The sequence below is a fragment of the Geotrypetes seraphini genome, chromosome 2, assembly GCF_902459505.1.
Source record: "Geotrypetes seraphini chromosome 2, aGeoSer1.1, whole genome shotgun sequence".
Lineage (NCBI taxonomy): Eukaryota > Metazoa > Chordata > Amphibia > Gymnophiona > Dermophiidae > Geotrypetes > Geotrypetes seraphini.
Window position 1 is genome coordinate 323,519,292 of NC_047085.1, and position 19,621 is coordinate 323,538,912.

General features: G+C 45.2%; 1 protein-coding gene across 1 annotated transcript in view; it reads left to right on the forward strand.

Annotated features, from left to right (window-relative positions):
* Nucleotides 1–19,621, forward strand: part of AZI2 (5-azacytidine induced 2) — a 125,994-nt gene that overhangs the window by 69,068 nt on the left and 37,305 nt on the right. Inside the window, exon 5 of the mRNA XM_033932844.1 lies at nucleotides 1,031–1,098. Within this exon, the coding sequence (XP_033788735.1) occupies nucleotides 1,031–1,098 (68 nt within the window). The remainder of the gene's footprint in view (nucleotides 1–1,030; nucleotides 1,099–19,621) is intronic.

A 19,621-nucleotide genomic window follows, 5' to 3' on the forward strand; every position in this document is an offset into this window, starting at 1 on the left:
TAATGTAAGACGCTTAGAATGTATGATTGGCATTTTATCAAAATTTTAATAAACTTGAGAAACTTGAAACTTATGCCTGTTTTTAAATATATCATCAAGGAGGCACTGCAGATTGTTGGAGGAAATCCAGCCTCTTCTCGCAGCCTAAGCTATAGCACTTGTTCAGCCACATTGGGAGAATTAAGGGTTTTACTCAAGATACTTTCTCATTCTCAAAAAGGTAGGAGTCTTAACACTCTTTACTTAATGTCAAAGACCTCAACTGTTTCTTTCTTGAGTGTCCTGGATCTCAAGAATATATATCCTGTTAATCTTGTTCACCCCTTTTTTGAGGATTGCGTAAGATTTACCATTCAATCCAACCATTTCAGGTACAAAGTCCTCCCTTCGGCCTTTCATCACCCCACTCCACACAGTCTGTTTCAGGTGTCTCTGGTAAACACTGCTCACCTTTGCAGGCAGGGGCATTCTGTTTTTCCATACCTGAACAACTAGCGTTCAGTGGTTTAGAGTCCCAGGCCTTAAGTCAGGGGTGTCAAATGTGGATCCTCAGCCGCAATCCAGTCAGGTTTTCAGGATTTCCCCAATGAATATGCATGAGGTCTGTTTGCATGGTAATAGATCTCATGCATATTTATTGGGGAAATCCTGAAAACCCGACTGGATTGTGGCCCTCGAGGACAGACATTTTACACCCCTGCCTTAAGTCTTCTAAAATATCTAGGATTCCTAACCAACTTTCAGAAAGCAAAACTTCAATCAAAATGATTTTGTTAAAAGGAGTAGTGTTGCTAACTATCCATAAAGATTGTTTTATTTTGTTTTTTACAAATGTCCACTTGCATGACTGCAGCTGTTCATGTTGTTCCTTTACATCATTTGAAAATGCAATGTCCTTGGGGAAATCTCAAGTGCAAGTAGGATCAACACTGCCAAACTTTCTCCTCCATGCTATCAGAGGGTGCTCAAAACAAGCCAAGCAGTAAGCATTCTTTTGCTAAGTCACAGCATCAGTTACTTCTTGCCACAGATAGGGTTCAACTTGAAGATGGAGAACTCATCTTGACAATCAGTGTCTCCAAGGAATCTGTTCAAGATGTAAGACAATCCAGGATATCAGCTACATGATGTTGAGTTCAATCTCTTACCCCCTTAAGGAGATTCTTCAGAGCCTTCGCAGTTCCTCTGACCTGTTTCATACAAGCAACAAAGTACTGGGGAGGAGAATCAAGGGACCTCAACTATAGCCAAACATACCTAGATACAAACTGCTTAAATACAACTCTGTGCTGCCAAGGCTTCTCTGTTCTAAAGTTGCAATCGCGATGCATGTTATATGAAGGGTGCACATGTGCTGTCTGCCCTACTGTCACTAGACTTCAAGTGCACACACAACTGGGGAGGTTTTAATGTTGTAACTTAACTCGCTCAAATTACTTTCAGAAATAAGTCTGCCTTTTCTCAAAAATGCACTGCCTTCTTTTATACCTGCCTTATTTCACCAGGTAATCCTAGGATTTATTTTGTGCAGAGGAATTTATTGTACCAACTTTTTGCTTTAACAATAAAGATTGCATGGAGATTATCTTCTGATGTTTAATGTGACTCTTGTATGTAGCTGGAAAAGAGCAGATTGGGCAATGTAAGTTTTTGTACTAAACAATGTTCTTTGCATAAGGCTTGATTTGAATCTTAATGTTAATTGTGTATATTTTCCTTTCCTGAAGCTTAATCAGATACACTATCTCAGTGGTTTAATTTTTACTGTATTTAATTTTTTTTATTTTTTTTTTTTAGTGATAAAGGATCTAACCCAATAGCCAATGAATATGAAATTAACATCCACAGTTTTAGCACAGGAACTCTGGAAAATGAAGAAGGAATATGAGCCCTCCGATCTGAGATTACAGTCAGAGCACAAGGTATAACTCTTATTGGAGAGTTTTGGACAGGAGAAATGCACTTCTAACGGGATAGATATAAGTTTATTTAAAGTAATTATTTCAACATTGTGATATATAGACCAGTAGACTATCTAGCAGTCCTCACAGTATATGCATCTAACACCAGTTGGGATGCCCACCTTGGATCCTAGTTCAGTCAGGGGATATGGTTGCAATCCAAAGGACAGCCCCGTAGTAAGCTTATGGAGCTCCAAGTGATATTGTATTCCCTTCAAGTAGTCATGCATCTTCTTCAAGATTGTCTTATTCTAGTTTCAGATTAGAGAATTGCGCGGGGACAGAAATCCCCACCCGTCCCCGCCAAAGCCCCACCCGTCCCGCGAGGAATCCCACCCGTCCCTACCCGTCCCGTGAGGAATCCCCTCCGTCCCCGCCCATCCCTATAAACTTCAGAAATAGTTATTTCATTTAATATGCTACTGAAATTAAAAGACTCTGGTAGAAACCCATTTCCAAATAAGCAAAAAGACTTTATTAATTTGAAAATATTAATTGGGAAGAATACATACTTTGTAAACGGTTTCTACCAGAGCCTCTAATGTTTATAAATTTTTATCAACACAACTAATATACTACTTTATCCTGAAGCAAAAAAAAAAAGAAATAGAATTCTTATACCAGGACAAGCAGGCAGCATATTCTTAACGCATGGGTGACGTCACCGACGGAGCCCCGGTACGGACACTTTTAACTAGAGAGTTCTAGTTGGCCGCACCGTGCATGCGCGAGTGCCTTCCCGCCGGACGGAGGAGTGCGTGGTCCCCAGTTTCTTCGTTTCCGCGGAGCGAAGAAGACGCATGTGTTTTCAACGGCCGTTGAAAAACTAGTTTCTGCCTTCCCGCTCGCGTATTTTTTCGTTTTTCTTCTATTTTTTCCTTCGGATTACTTTATTTTTTATTTTCAAAAAAAAAAAAAAAAAAAAAACGTCGAGTTTTCCTTATTTTTTCAGGCCGGCCCCGGCGGGGCCTGTTGCCACCATACAGGCCTCCGGCTTCGATTTTGCGGAGGCCGTGTTTTCCTTCATGCCCCCTCAACCGGGCTTTAAGAAGTGCCAGCAGTGTGCACGCCCGATCTCTCTCACTGACCCGCACAATTGGTGCCTACAGTGCTTGGGTCCGGAGCATCGGGCTGACACCTGCACCCGCTGTGCTACTCTTAAAAAGCGCACATTGAAAAATAGGCAGATCCAGCAAAATATTCTTTTCGGTACCAGATCTGCCATGGAACCTGCCACGACGTCGACGGCACCTCAAAAGTCGGCACCGACTACTTCGACGCCACCGGATCCTTCTTCGGGGTCGCTGGCCCCAGGTAAGCTGGCTAAGAAGCCTTCCACTTCCCTTGAGTGCCCTCCTGCCATGGTTGCGACGCCGGTCCTCCCGGCACCGCACCGACCCCGCAAACGCTCCGCTCCGATATCGGTGAGTGCCTCGTCATCGGCCTCCTCATCGCCGGAGCGTAGAGCGGCACCTATGGTACCGAAGAAGAAAAAAAGCTGGTACCGGTGCCTCCCCTGGATGACCGCATCGCGGCCATACTCCAAGCCCAATTACAAGAGCAGCTGCAGCAGCAACTCCAAACAACTGTTGCCGGTGATGCTGACCCCACACCTTCCAGTACAGGATCGGTCCGAGGCCTCGCACGATCCCATCGGTGTCGACTCCCCTCGGTACCGCTTAACGCTTCCATGCCGGTGCTCTCAGCTGAACCACACCGTTCCCAACCTACGGTGCAGGCCCGCTCTGATACCGACCCTTCCCGGTACCAGGAACGGCACCGGTCTTCCTCTCCCGGTACCCGCCTCGGTACGCTCCGGCAAGTCTCTCTCTAAGACCCGCCATGTCCGAGCCCTCCACACCGATGTCCCGCCGTGCGCCACCCCGACATCAGGGACCTGGACTTATGGGAAGAATCCCCGCACGGTACCGTAGGAAGACGCTTCGTCGACGGACGAGGAACCCTCGGTGGCTGATACCGTTTCAAAACCTGCAAACAGTCCTCATTTCACCAAAATTCCTCAGGGAGATGTCAACGGCTCTTTCCATTCCCTTAGAGTCCGACTCTAAAAAGTCCCAGGCTTTTCCTCGATGCCCTAGACTTTGAGCAACCTCCCAAAGAATTTCTTAAGTTACCCGTCCACGACATCCTACGGGAAACTTTTTACAAGTTCAAGTTCAAGTTTATTTATACTTAATGAATCGCCTATTTTAAATTACTAGGCGATGTACAATACAATTAAACATATAATTAAAACATGGGTGGTAATATATAAATTAACTTTTGTTATACTTTAAAAAAAATTAACATACAAGAATACATACATGATAAGAAAATATTAGTTTAGGACAAAAAACATACAAGAAACGTGAGGATAGATAGGGGAGAAATTACAATGTTTGAACAGGGACGAAAGAATTACAACAATGGGAGAAACAAGTGGAAGGGAGATAGAAGCATGCCGGAAAAATGAGAAAGAGATATAATCTTAAGAATCATAGGCATCTTTAAAAAAAAATGTTTTTAGAGTTTTTTTGAATACGGTAAGATCTTTTAAATCTCTGATGTATTGAGGTAAGAGATTCCAAGATTGAGGGGCCCATAATGGAGAACATGTCATTACGCCTAGTACCAATAACCTTCAGTGAGGGGACCGAAAGGAGGTTAGAAGAGGAAGAGCGGAGCGGTCGAGTAGTATTATAGGGGATCAACCATCTATTGACAAATTGTGGCTCACTAAAATTTATGGTTTTAAAAACTAAGAGTAATAATTTAAACGTAATGCGATGACTTATTGGGAGCCAATGAGATTTGATTAGCAGGGGAGTGACGTGGTCGTACTTTTTAGCGTTATAAATTAATTTAATGACAGTATTCTGAATCAATTGCAGCCTTTTTTTTTCTTTTTGTGTGATGTTAATAAAAAGGGAATTACAGTAGTCTAGTTTAGAAATTATTAAAGAATGAATGAGAATATTAGTGGATTCGGGTTGTAGAAACTTGGAAAGTGAACGGATTAGACGTAATTTATAAAAACATGTTTTAACAGTATTACTGATATGATCATGATAAGTAAGTTTGTCGTCTATCCAAATGCCTAAAATTTTTATAGTAGTCACCAGTTCTAATATCGTATTATTAATGGAAATTGGAGAAATTAATTTTATGTCTCTTTTCCAGGTAAAGAGCATTGTTTTTGTAAGATTTAAAGCCAATTTGTTTGTTGAAAGCCAATCTTGTATTGAAAGCAGTTTATTATTGATACCTGTAATATCGTCCAAGCTTTCTGGATCTAATGGATGAATAAGTTGTATATCATCAGCATATGCAAAGGCTGTAAAACCTAAAGACTGAGTTAGGTTTAGAAGAGGAGAGAGGAATATATTGAAAAGAAGAGGAGATAGAATAGAACCTTGCGGAATACCAAAATTTGAGGTATAACTTTTAGAAGTGAGATCGTTAAAGCTAATGACGGAAGAGTGGTTTGTAAGAAAGGATGAAAACCAATCTAAAACTTGGTCTTTAATTCCAATTGAATCTAGACGATATAATAATAGATCATGGCTCTTCCCCTTCCTACCTAAACAACCGCTTAAACCAGATCTCCACCTCAAGACACAGAAGAACCCCAAACCCTTTTACCTTTCCCCCACTCAAAGGCACACTACGCAAGAAATTGTTTGACAACCTTCTGGCAACACAAGCAGCAAAACTCAACCATACCATCTCCAATCTGCTGACAACATCGGACGACTTCAAAACATTCCGAAAAGAAATCAAAACCCTGCTTTTCAAAAAATTCATCCAAATATCTTAACCATTCTTCACCTACCTCAAGATATTACGTCCCCAAATAACCCACCTAAACACCTTCCAAGCAAACAGACCCCAAAAATTAGATGGTAATCTTACCTACTCTAACAATATTCTCTTTGTCCATATCACACAGTTCGGCACTGTCATTTTACTATCCAACCCCTAAATCCCCTTAGGAATCTATCCAGCTATCTCTCCTCTGTCAAAAAAAAAAAAAAAAAATTGTATCTTCACTGGAAAATGTCCAGTCAAATCTTTTGTAATCCGCCTTGAACTGCAAGGTATAGGCGGAATAGAAATCCGTAATGTAATGTAATGTATCGAACGCTGCTGTTAAGTCTAAGGAAATTAAAATTACCGATTTATGGTGATCTAGAAAGTAGTGGATGTTGTTGATCAAGCCTATCATAGTGTATTCAGTACTGTGATATTTACGAAATCCGGTTTGGTGTGGGTGAAGAACATTAGTTGTTTCAATGAAATCTGTGAGTTGTTCAAAGACTATTCTCTCCGTAAGTTTAGCCATAAAAGGAATGTTTGCAATGGGACGATAATTGGAGACTACTTCTGGAGAGACTTTATGATCTTTCAAAATCGGAAAGGTTATGGATTTTTTCCATTCCTGGGGAAGAGAGGCTGTAGATAAACTGTTTTGGATTAAAGATAGGATGAAAGGACCCAAACATGAAAATAATTTTTTAAGATAGTAGGGTGGTATTGTTTCTTCACGAGTACCCTTTAGGTTAATTTTACTTAGACTAAATTCGATATCATTAATTGTTGGGATTTTAAATTTTGAACATTTGGATGTCGGAATATATATAAAACTATCATTATCTGAAGGTTTAAAGGGGGCACTTGGCTGAAAAGTATTTCGAATGAGATCTAGTTTGGTGGAAAGATGATCCGCGATGTCTTGAGGAGAAAGAGAACATTTTTGAGCAGTATTATTTTTAGATAAAGGGGAAACGGATTTCACTAAAGAGTATAAGGCAGATGGGTTTTTTGCTTCAATGCTTTTTTGCTTTTTTATTATAATAATTTTTTTTGGCTTGATTGATTTTATATTTGTAAAAAGATGCGTGATCTTTGTAATGTTGTAAATTACTAATGGATTTATCTTTTCTCCATTTTCTTTCCAATGATCTCTGCTGTTGTTTTAAGAGTGTAAGTTCTCCTGTATACCAGGGATGTAATATTTTACGGAATGTGGAGGTTCTGGAAATTAGTGGAGCTTTGGTATAAATGAGATTTTTTAGTGTAGATTCCCAAATTCGTAATTGTTCATCAAAAGAAGAAGAATAAAATTTTGTACTAATAGAGTTAATGATGGTTGTTACGTCTTTCAATTCAATTTTAGAGAAATCGCTAAATGATATTGTTTACGAGAGTTGGCTAATAGGTCTGGAATAGTTTGATGATTTATAAAATTACATGATATAAGATAATGATCAGACCATGGAATTGGGTGAATTAGAGGTTTAGTATAATTAGGGATTGAGCATTTAGGTATTAATATCATATCCAGAGTGTGTTTGGCGATATGAGTGGGTTGGTGAATAGTTGTGGATAAGTTAATAGAGTTAAAAAAGGTAAGCATGTCATTTGTAATTGAATTTGTTTGGTCTTCAAAATGTATATTAAAGTCACCCAAGATCAGAGGATGGGTAGAAGCAGTACAATGATCAAGTATTAAGTTTTGCAAGGTGAAAATAGTGTTTTGTCCTATAGGTGGAGGGGCGTAAAGTAGTAAAAGTTCAGGTTTGAAGTAAGAATTTATTTTTACGTGTAAAAATTCAATGGGGACATTACCTACAGATTGGTCGCGTAATTCTAACAGACCTTTTTGAAAAATGATGGCTAAACCACCGCCTTTACGATTATGGCGGTGATTATAAATATAGTTGTAATTTGGGGGACAACAATAAGTTAGATAGGCTTCCTCTCCTTCTGTGAGCCAAGTTTCTATTATGCAAAGGATATGGAGTTTCTGTGCTAGAATAGTGTCTTTTATAAGATGATGTTTACTTTTGACAGATCTTGTATTAATTAGACTGATTGTTAATGTTGTATTAGTTCTCTTAGAATTACTAAGGTTTAAGGCAACCTGATTAGTTGGAGTTGGGTTTAAAGGTTTAGGAGAGGTAGGAATTTCAATAATTGTGTTAGGGCGTGTCAAGACTACATTTTTGGAAGGAGGACGGTGACCCCCAATGAACTGGGATATTAACGTTGATAGAATGCATATTATGATTTGAGCTGCTAGATTTAAAGATGATTGCTGATTCTAAATTTGAAAAATGGTTAAAAAATAAAATTACAATAAAATGTTGAATCAAATAAGAAAATCGCGCTAAGTAAAAAAATAAAAAATGTAACGCCCTCAGTTTGCGCACCAAGGAGCGCACCAAGGAGCAAGGCACGCGCCTCTGCGGCATGCGCCGCAGAGAGTTTGGAAGGCTTTAACATGAGCTGACCTGTTGGGGGCGGAGTCCGGCGCGCCGCCGCTATGCGGCGTCAGAGATAGTGAGAAGCAACGAAGGCTACAAAATAAAGTCACAGACAGGTAAATGAAACTGTTAAAATATATAAAATAACTTAAAGTTAGCAATAAAAGTGTCTAAGAAGGGTGGTGCAACAGTGCTAGGGTGCAGTACAAAAATTGGGAGAACCCCCTCACTGTCCCCGGGGCCCCTCGCAAACTGGATAGCTTGTACCGGGTCATTCCAATCCCAGGGTTTGACAAGCCTCAATTGCCCCATGAATCTCTCCTGGTAGAGTCCACCTTGAAGAAAACTCAGGGCTCCAATGTCTATGCCTCCACCCCTCCTGGCAGAGAGGGAAAAACTATGGATAAGTTTGGCAAGCGCCTTTTCCAGAATGCAATGCTGGCCAACAGGGCAAATAATTGCACCTTTCACTTCTCCTTCTACATGAAGCATTTGGTGCAACAACTCTCCTCCTTCCAGAAATACATTCCTGAACGCAAGGTCCCTCTCTTCCAACAGCAAATTTCCAGTCTACTCCAACTCCGGAAATTCATGGTGCGCTCCATTTATGACTCATTTGAGCTGACCTCTCGAGCATCTGCCATGGCTGTTGCCATGCGGCGTTTGGCCTGGCTGAGAGTTTCTGACCTCGACATTAACCACCAAGACCGCCTGGCTAACGCACCTTGTCTTAGTGATGAACTCTTCGGGGAGTCCCTGGACTCAACAACCCAGAAACTCTCAGCGCACGAGACCAGGTGGGATACTCTGGTGAAACCTAAAAAGAAAACTCCGCCTGCTCGCCCCTACAGACATCAGTCCTCCTACCAGCGCAGGTTCTCGGCCAGACCTCTCAACCCGCCTCAACAGCAGCCTCGCCGTCCTCATCACCAGCATCAAACTCAGGCTCGCTCCCAGTCTCATCAACCTGCCAAGCCTCTCCCTCCGTCAAAACCATCTCAACCCTTTTGACTCTTTTCTCCAGGGCATAGCCAGTCTCCCACCATCATTGCCTCTTCCTCAGCCTATCGGAGGACGCCTCCAACTCTTCCTCAGCCGTTGGGAGATCATCACATCAGACCAATGGGTCCTCAACATCATTCGCCACGGCTACTCTCTAAATTTTCAGACTCTTCCACCAGACAATCCTCCCATAGAGTCTGCTTCCCACTCCTCCCAATCCCCCCTCCTCCTGAGGGAGGTCCACTCCCTCCTTCTTCTCAATGCCATCGAAGAGGTACCCCCAGACCAAAGGGGTCAGGGATTCTACTCCCGCTACTTCCTGGTTCCCAAGAAGACAGGAGACCTCCGTCCCATCCTCGATCTCCGGGACCTCAACAAGTGTCTGGTCAAGGAAAAGTTCAGAATGCTCTCCCTTGCCACGCTTTACCCACTTCTCTCTCAACACGACTGGCTATGTTCCCTAGACCTCAAAGAGGCCTACACTCACATTCCAATCAATCTGACTTCACGTCGCTACCTCTGATTTCAGATACAGCACCGTCACTATCAGTACAAAGTGCTACCCTTTGGCCTGGCATCATCGCCCAGGGTGTTCACCAAGTGCCTTATTGTGGTGGCGGCCTTTCTCAGGTCTCACAACCTCCAGGTGTTCCCCTACTTGGACGACTGGTTGGTGAAAGCACCTACGTCTCCACTTGTGCTACAAGCCACTCAGCACACCATCTCCTTCCTCCATCTCCTGGGGTTCGAGATCAACTACCCCAAGTCGCATCTGCTTCCCACACAGCGACTTCAGTTCATTGGAGCCGTCTTCGACACCACTCTGATGAGGGCGTTTCTCCCCTCAGACCGCCAACGGACCCTGCTCCACCTCTGCCGTCAGGTGCTCCTTCGTCGCTCCATTCCAGCTCGGCAAATGATGGTCCTCCTGGGCCACATGGCCTCGACGGTCCATGTGCTTCCTCTGGCGCGACTCCACCTCAGGACACCTCAATGGACTCTGGCCAACCAATGGTCACAGATCATGGATCCTCTTTCTCATCCCATCTCTGTGACATCGTCTCTTCAGCAATCTCTTCAATGGTGGTTGGACTCCTCCAATCTTTCCAGGGGTCTACTCTTTCATCTACCCCCTCACTCCATGATTATTACAACAGATGCCTGCCCCTATGCATGGGGAGCTCACCTGGGAGATCTTCGCACCCAGGGGCTCTGGACCCATCAGGAACGTCAACACCACATCAATTTCCTGGAACTCAGGGCCATGTTCTATGCTCTCAAGGCCTTCCAGCACCTTCTCTACCCTCAGGTTCTTCTCCTGTGCACAGACAACCAAGTCGCCATGTACTACATAAACAAGCAAGGTGGCACCGGATCTCCCCTCCTCTGTCAGGAGGCCATCCGCATCTGGACCTGGGCCACGGCCCACAGTCTCTTCCTCAAGGCTGTCTATATCCAGGGCGAACAGAACTCCATGGCCGACAATCTCAGCTGCATCCTTCAACCTCACGAGTGGACTCTGGATCCTCCCACACTCTGCTCCATCTTTGCTCGGTGGGGCACTCCTCAGGTGGACCTCTTTGCAGCTCCTCACAACCATCAGCTACCCCTTTTCTGTTCCAGACTCTTCTCTCCTCCTCGTCTGGCCCCGGATGCATTCCTGCTCGACTGGACGGATCGGTTCCTCTATGCCTTTCCTCCACTACCTCTGATGTTGCGGACGTTATTCAAACTCCGCAGGGACAGAGCCACCATGATTCTCATCGCCCCTCGGTGGTCTCGCCAACACTGGTTCTCCCTTCTGCTCCAGCTAAGCTCCAGAGAACCCATTCCTCTTCCTGTGTTTCCTACTCTACTTACACAGCAGCATCAGTCTCTACTGCATCCCAATCTGTCCTCGCTCCACCTGACAGCTTGGTTTCTCTCGGGCTGACCTCTCCAGAGAATCTGTCTCAGCCTGTCCGTCGCATTTTGGATGCCTCCAGGAAACCGGCCACCCTCCAATGTTACCATCAGAAGTGGACCCGGTTCTCCTCTTGGTGTCTACTACATCACCACGATCCCACCTCATTGGCGGTGGAACCTGTACTGGACTATTTGCTCTCTCTGTCCGATCATCAGCCCTCATGAAACTTCCGTTTGAGCCTCTTGCCACAACTTCACTCAAATTTCTTACATGGAAGGTGCTTTTCCTCATTGCCATCACCTCTGCCAGGAGGGTTAGTGAGCTGCATGCACTGGTTGCCGATCCACCTTTCACTGTTTTTCACCATGACAAGGTGGTTCTGCGTACCCATCCTAAATTCCTTCCCAAATTGGTCTCGGAATTTCACCTCAACCAGTCCATTGTGTTGCCTGTCTTTTTCCCGAAACCCCATTCTCATCCGGGGGAACAGGCGTTGCACACGCTGGACTGTAAGCGTGCCCTTGCATACTACCTTGACCGTACCAGGGCTCACCGCTCGTCCCCTCAGCTCTTTTTGTCCTTCGACCCTAACCGCCTAGGTCGTCCTGTCTCTAAACGGACGCTTTCCAACTGGCTTGCTGCCTGCATTGCGTTCTGTTATGCTTGGGCCGGTCTCTCACTGGAAGGTGCTGTCACGGCCCACAGGGTCAGAGCTATGGCTGCTTCTGTGGCTTTCCTCCGTTCCACGCCCATCGAGGAAATCTGCAAGGCTGCCACTTGGTCCTCAGTTCACACGTTCACTACTCACTACTGTCTGGATACCTTCTCCAGACGGGATGGACACTTCGGCCAATCTGTGTTGCATAATTTATTTTCCTAATGGCCAACCATCCCTCCTCCCTCTCTGTTAGCTTTGAGGTCACCCATGCGTTAAGAATATGCTGCCTGCTTGTCCTGGGATAAAGCACAGTTACTTACCGTAACAGGTGTTATCCAGGGACAGCAGGCAGATATTCTTACGTCCCACCCACCTCCCCGGGTTGGCTTCTTAGCTGGCTTATCTTAACTGGGGACCACGCACTCCTCCGTCGGGCGGGAAGGCACTCGCCAACTAGAACTCTCTAGTTAAAAGTGTCCGTACCGGGGCTCCGTCGGTGACGTCACCCATGCGTTAAGAATATCTGCCTGCTGTCCCTGGATAACACCTGTTACGGTAAGTAACTGTGCTTTTTCCTACCTTTGTTGCCTGGTTTCTGCTTTCCTCATGTTCTCATTCAATTCCTTCCATCCACTGTCTCTCTTTCTTCTGCATCTTCCATTTGCTCTGTTACTGTGCCTCTCCCTTTCTTCCCCCTTCCAAATTGGTCTGGCACCCATCTTCTTCTCTCCGCTCCCCCCATAGTCTGGCATCTGTCTTCTTCCCTGCCAGCGTATTCTCCCTACTCTATCTTCCCCATTTCCTTTCAGCGTCCTTCTCCTCCTCTGTCTTCCACATGTGCTTTCAGTGTCCTTCTCCCCCCCTCTGCTTCCCCTTGGCCTTTCAGCGTCCTTCTCCCTCTCTGTCTTCACCATGGCCTTTCAGCGTCCTTCTCCATCACCCCACCCCCCACCCCCGTCTTCCCCATGGCCTTTCAGCGTCCTTCTCCACCCCTTTGTCTTTCCCATGGCCATTCAGCGTCCTTCTCCACCCCTTTGTCTTCAGTGCTTTCAGCGTCCTTCTCCCCCCTCCTTCTCTTCTGCCCCGGGTGCAGCACAGCCAGCCAGGTCCCCTTACTTTTGTGGCACTTCCCCGACCGACCGACAACAGCCCCGGTCCGACAAACCTCCCTGCCCTTAACCGCGAATCTAAATTACCTTCTTACAGCTGCTGTAAGAAGGTAATTTAGATTCGCGGCTACAGGGCAGGGAGGATTGTCGGACCGGGACTGTTGTCTGTCGGTCAGGGAAGTGCCACAAAAGTAAGGGGACCTGGCCTGCTGTGCTGCAACCAGGGCGGACTGCCCCCCTCCCTTGGTAGCCACTCGAACCGCGAGGCTACTCTCCTTCTCCTTACCTGCCCTGCCTGCAGCACAGAGCGAACGGAAGTCTTCCCGACGTCAGCACTGACGTCGGGAAGACTTCCGTTCGCTCTGTGCTGCAGGCAGGGCAGTTAAGGAGAAGGAGAGTAGCCTCGCGGTTCGAGTGGCTACCAAGCCCTCCCTCCCTCCGACGTCAGCGCTGACGTCGGGAAGACTTCCGTTCGGCTCTGTACTGCAAGCAGAGCAGGTAGGGAGAAGAAGAGCCGCGCGACTGAGTACATCCAGCCCCGCAGGATCCCCGCGACCCTCGGAGGCGTCCCCACGGGATCCCCGCGACCCTCGGAGGCGTCCCCACGGGATCCCCGCGACCCTCGGAGGCATCCCCACGGGATTCCCGAGACCCTAGGGGGCGTTCCCACGGGATCCCCGAGACCCGAAGTGGGAACCCGCGGGATGCCCGTCATCCCCGTTCCCGTGCAGCTCTCTAGTTCAGATCAGATGGACAATCAAGTTGCAAAATTTTATACCACAAAAAAGGAAAAAAGGATTCCTTTTTGCTCGTGTGGCGAAGAAGCAAGAATTGGGGATGTTGATTTTGAATTGTTCTACCGTATATACTCGAATATAAACCAAGATGAACAGTTCTACCATGTATACTCAAATATAAACCAAGATTTATCCCAGGACAAACAGGCAGCATATTCTCTACATGTGGGTGACGTCACCGACGGAGCCCCCTAGCGGAGGTTTTCGCAAGCAGACTTGCTCTAAGACCTTCAGGCTTATGATTGGCCCGCGCATCCGCGCAAGCCCCTCCCGCCCTGCCTAGGGCATGAGTCTATGTTTTCTGCGGAGCCAGAAGCATTTCTCCCTTGCTTCGCGCGATATCGTTGTCCCTCTAGCACCGCAGCTTGTTTGGTTAGTTCCTGTTGAGTCGCTGTGCTCATGTCTTTCATTTCATTTATTTTCATTTTTTCCAGTTCGTATAATTTTGACCGGGTTCCCGGTCTTTCTCTTGCCGCCTGGCCTCGCGGGGCCGCAGCCGTCTTGTTTTCTCATGTCCCAGCCTCGTTCCGGCTTTAAAAACTGTACTAAGTGCAACCGGGTTATCTCCATCACCGATCTTAATTGTTGGTTTGTGGAGTGCCTGGGTGCTGAGCACCGCGCTGAGTCGTGTCCCCGTTGTGCGACTTTGCAACCGTGGGCCATTCGTCGCAGGGTGGCTAAGATTCTTTAACTCTTTTGCCCCATGGATCCTGCGGGACAGGCCTCGAGCTCGGCCTCGGCGCCCTCGTTGGGTGCTTCGGCCTCGAAGTCCCCGTCGGCCTCGAAGGCTCTGGCTTCGGCCCCTCCTGTTACTCCAGCCTCGGGTAAGTCTCCTCTTTCCTCCTCAGGTGTGCCGGCAAAGAAGCCTACCTCGGAGTCTCATGTCAGCGCCGCCTCATCAGCGTCTTCGAGACATCACTCTAAGCGTGCCTCCTCATGTAGGGAATACTCTTCCTCGAGATCGCCCCCGAAGGAGCGCACTGCTGCACCTCCGACTCGCCTACCTAAGGTCTCGGTGCCTATGTTCAAGAACATACTTAAGGCTATTATTACCACACAGCTTTCCTCGGAGGTGAGCCAATTAGTCCCGACTTCGACGCCTTTGACTTCGGTCTCGACCCGGTCTGACCAGCCTGAGCATCCCCATGTCTCTCGAGGCCTCACCCGTAAGACTCGTCGGGTTCCCTCGAGTGATTCTTCATCCCCTGAGTCACCGGTGACCTTTCGATCTGCTTACACAGAGTCAGGGTTCTCTGCTTCATCCCAACCTCCAGTCTCTGCACTTAACAGCTTGGTTCCTCGAGACTTAATGCCCTCGTTCCAGCTCTCCCAGCCTGTGCTGGATATCCTGGAGGCATCTTGGAAGGAGTCCACTCACCATTGTTACCATCAGAATTGGACCCGCTTTTCTTCCTGTTGTGCTACTCAACAGCTGGAGACTCTGTCCGCCTCCTTATCTGCTGTCCTGGATTATCTGTTGCACTTGTCTGGCGCTGGCCTCAAGTCCTCTTCAGTTCGAGTCCACCTTTTCATCAGCCGATTAACGGAATGCCTATCTCGGTTCATCCTGTGCTTTCCCGCTTCATGAAAGGCCTTTTCCACGTTCATCCGCCCCTTAAACCTCCTCCGGTGGTTTGGGATCTTAACATGGTCCTTATCCAATTGATGAAACCCCCCCTTCAAGCCACTGTCGCGGGCTCACTTGAAGTTTCTTACTTGGAAAGTGGTGTTTCTTATTGCTCTCACTTCTGCCCGTCGGATCAGTGAGCTTCAGGCCTTGGTTGCGGACCCACCTTTCATGGTCTTCCATCACGATAAGGTGGTCCTCCGTACCCATCCTAAGTTCTTGCCTAAGGTTGTGTCTGAGCTTCACATCAACCAATCCATTGTTCTTCCTGTGTTTTTTCCGAAGCTCCATTCTCACCCTGGAGAGGTGGCTCTGCATTCTCTTGATTGTAAGCGTGCGCTGGCCTTCTACTTGAAGCGCACCATTCCTCATCGTTCTGCTCCCAGCTGTTCCTCTCTTTCGATCCTAATCGCATGGGTCACTGTTTCTAAGCGGACCATTTCTAACTGGTTGGCCGCTTGTATCTCTTTCTATTACGCTCAGGCTAGTCTCTCCCTGCCGGGTTGAGTTACAGGCCACAAGGTCCGAGCGATGGCGGCGTCTGTTGTTTTCCTCCGCTCGACTCCCATCGAGGAAATCTGTAAGGCTGCCACTTGGTCCTCGGTTCATACGTTTACCTCACATTACTGTCTGGATGCTTTCTCCAGGCGTGATGGCCATTACGGCCAATCTGTTTTGCAAAATCTTTTCTCCTAAATTTGCCAACTCTCCCTCCGTCCCTTTTTAGTTAGCTTGGAGGTCTCCCACATGTAGAGAATGTGCTGCCTGCTTGTCCTGGGATAAAGCACAATTACTTACCGTAACAGGTTTTATCCAGGGACAGCAGGCAGATATTCTAGCAACCCACCCACCTCCCCATGGTTGGCTTCTTTGCTTGCTATCTCTGAACTGAGGACATGCTGAGGAGACGCATGCCCTAGGCAGGGTGGGAGGCGCAAGCGCGGGCCAATCGCAAGCCTGAAGGTCTTCGAGCAAGTCTGCTTGCGAAAACGTCTGCTAGGGGGCTCTGTCGGTGATGTTACCCACATGTAGAGAATATCTGCCTGCTGTCCCTGGATAACACCTGTTACGGTAAGTAACTGTGCTTTTTAGGCCATAAAAGGCCCAAAAATGGGGGTCTCTGTTTATATTTGAGCCTCCATCTGATGATGGCGCTTTTTTCCTTCTCTCCCCACCCGATGACTAACGCTGCTATCTTCCATCCCCACTCCGATGACCAATGCTGCTATCCTCCACCTCCCCTCCGAAGACTGACAATGCTGTCCTCCACCCCCACTCCGATGACTGGAACTGCTATCCTTCACTACCTAATCCTCCCCTGCCTCAGTTCGATATCGCACTTTCAGCTCTGGTACTCAGAAAGCTGATGACAATGCTCTTTGCTGGGCTAGTGAGGGGCCATGTGCGTCTTTAGTATGGTTAAACCATTTCCTGTCACATTTTACCATCTATTAGCAAGAATACCAGAATAAGTTGAAGAAAGATAACAGAGTTATTTAGTTTTACTAAGCGAAGTACAAAAATAAAATAATAAGATATAAATATGTACATTTACAGTTTAAAATTTAACTAAAAAAATGGGATGGACAATTAGACATACAGACCAACTAATACAAAAAGGAAAAGGGAATAGAACTACAATTTAGTATTTCAAAGTTCAGCGGAGAGACATGTATGGAAAGAACAATAGGATGGGGAATTTAAAAAGAAGAAAAAAGAGGAAAAAGAAGAAGAGGAAAAAAAAAAAGAGTGGGAAGTAAGTAGTACAGGAGAAAAAGGATAAAAGAGGATCCAATTGCCAAAACTTGAGCTGCAACATTAAATAGTACATCGTAATGCTATTTTTGAAAATTTTATCTTCAAACAGGAATCAAACTGAACCAAACACTGGTGATGTATCATCTTACCATTATTTACCAAGAAACATATTCTTCAACATGGCCACAGCGTTTCACGGCTGCTTCTCTTTAAGCACATCTCTTTAAGCACTGTTCTTTTATGTTCAATATTATTTCTAAAATATAGATGTGGTAAAAGTAGGGTGGGAGGAAAGAAATTTAGAAAAAATATTGAACATACGAGAAGAGCAGCACTGGATTTTTCATTAAATACTCTGCAGGGTTGAAGAGCTGGCGTGGATGTCGCTAGTTTAGCAGTCTCATTGGAAGGGAACACTTTATGTTATTGAGAGCCATTCAATGCAGAATCAGCTGATGTGTTTAAGAGAAGTGGCTGTGAGACACTGCGGTCATGTTGAAGAAATATTTCTTGATAAATATTGGTAAGATGATGCATCGCTAGTATTTGGTTCAGTTTGATTCCTGTTTGAAAATAATTTTCAAAAATAGCATTGCAATATGCAGTTCAAGTTGTGACAATGTGGCACCTTGACCCTGAAGAAGAGAACAAAATGTAAATTCATGTCGAGAAGGGTGATAAATGAGCCAGCATATCACAGAAATATAAGTTTCAAATTATCATTATGTATTAATGTGATTTAGAAGATTGAAGAAATATATGCGCTTACACACATAAGAAAATGGATCAATGAGGATTTGAGCTGTATTTCTATAGAGTTATATAATCTGACAGCCATCCGAAGATCTTTGATTTATATACAGTATATATATAAAAATGTAGTATGAATGTTAAGTTTCTGCAATCTCAGTTTTTCGATTGGATTTTGATGGGTTTTGAATTTGAGTATACCAATCAATAAGTTAGCCTATAGAATTATCTGATACTATTTAGAGCCATCCACAGAGATGGGTGACTAGATTTAGTTTGTGAAAATAACAGCATTACTTACATGATTTTAGTGGGTTTTTGCAGGTCTTTGCATGAATTTCTGTGATAATGTGTTAAAAAAAATTTAAATTATTTTTTTCTTCAAGCATGTTATATCCACTGCACACTAGATGGCACCAAAAGCCTGCACATTGTCTTGAATTACAAGAAATGAGGTTTTATGACCATAATTGTTGCTATACTGTTAAACTTCTAAACAGAATCACATTTGAGAGTTTTTGCAGCATTCCATGTCACTACTCACAGTAGGGAAAATAGCACACTTAGGGCTCCTTTTACAAAGGTGCGCTAGCGTTTTTAGCGCACGCACCAGGTTAGTGCGCACTACTGCCTGCTCAAGAGGAGGCGATAGCGGCTAGCGCGCACGGCATTTTAGCGCGCGCTATTCCGCGCGTTAAGGCCCTAACGCACCTTTGTAAAAGGAGCCCTTAGGGGATGTTAAGGATTTCTCCCATTTTGTGGGAAAGACATAACAAATAAGGTCATTAGTGTTTAGATTTGTACATTGAGATTTGAGTTTCCTGACATAGTAAATTCCAATCTTTTACAGTCGTATTTTGTTTGTAAGTTATGTGAAAACTTTTTCTATATATAATGCTTTTTGATTTAGTTAATATATTGTTATTTGTATGTAGAGAGAGGCCAGTCAACAAGCATATTGTATATAAAAATCAATCACTCATAGGCCCTCTTTTACTAAACTAGATAGGCGCCTATCTAAATTGAACAGCAAGCCCAATTACGCTTTTTAATCAGCAATAATTGAAACTTAGGTGCCTATCAAGAAAGTGATTCTGTAACAAGGAGCCTCTAAAAATTTAGGCAGCCTTGAAAAAAAAATAGGTGCTATGCATGTTAGGCGTGGGCGTGGCTATGTGTGAGGCGCCTTGTTACAGAATCGTTGCTCTTAAGCGTGCTTAAGCGCTTGTATGGCTGCCTAACTTTTAGTTGTGCCTGCAGCTGGTCTATTTATTGGGCGCCTCCAAAATAGTTGCCCAAATAGGTGCCGCACAGTGCGATTCACTAAACAGCAGCCAACTGTACTTGAATCGCGCTGAATGGTGCCTATATCGGTGCCTAACTTTTGGGCGCTTCTTATAGAATTTAGCCCTTAGTACTCCAGGCTACAGAAGAAAACTCAACCACCATTTAGTAAAAGTGGGGGCGCTAGATAGGTAATGTCGCCATGAGCAATGAAATATAGAAACCAAAATGTAATTTTTGTAAATACTGCTCTAAATGAGACTCTTCCCACAAGACATTAAGGGGGCAATTCTGTAAAAGTTGCTAAAATTTGGGCACCAAAATGCAGGGCATTAAGTGTGAATTCTATAATGGCATCTGGGTGCCCAGATTCCTTTATGTAATAGAGCCTAAATCTGCATCTGTGCACCAACATGTAGGTGTGCCCTATAAATGGTAGCTGTAAATATAGCCACTTAAATGTTGCATTGTAGTGTGTAACTTACACTTATAGGCCCAAATTC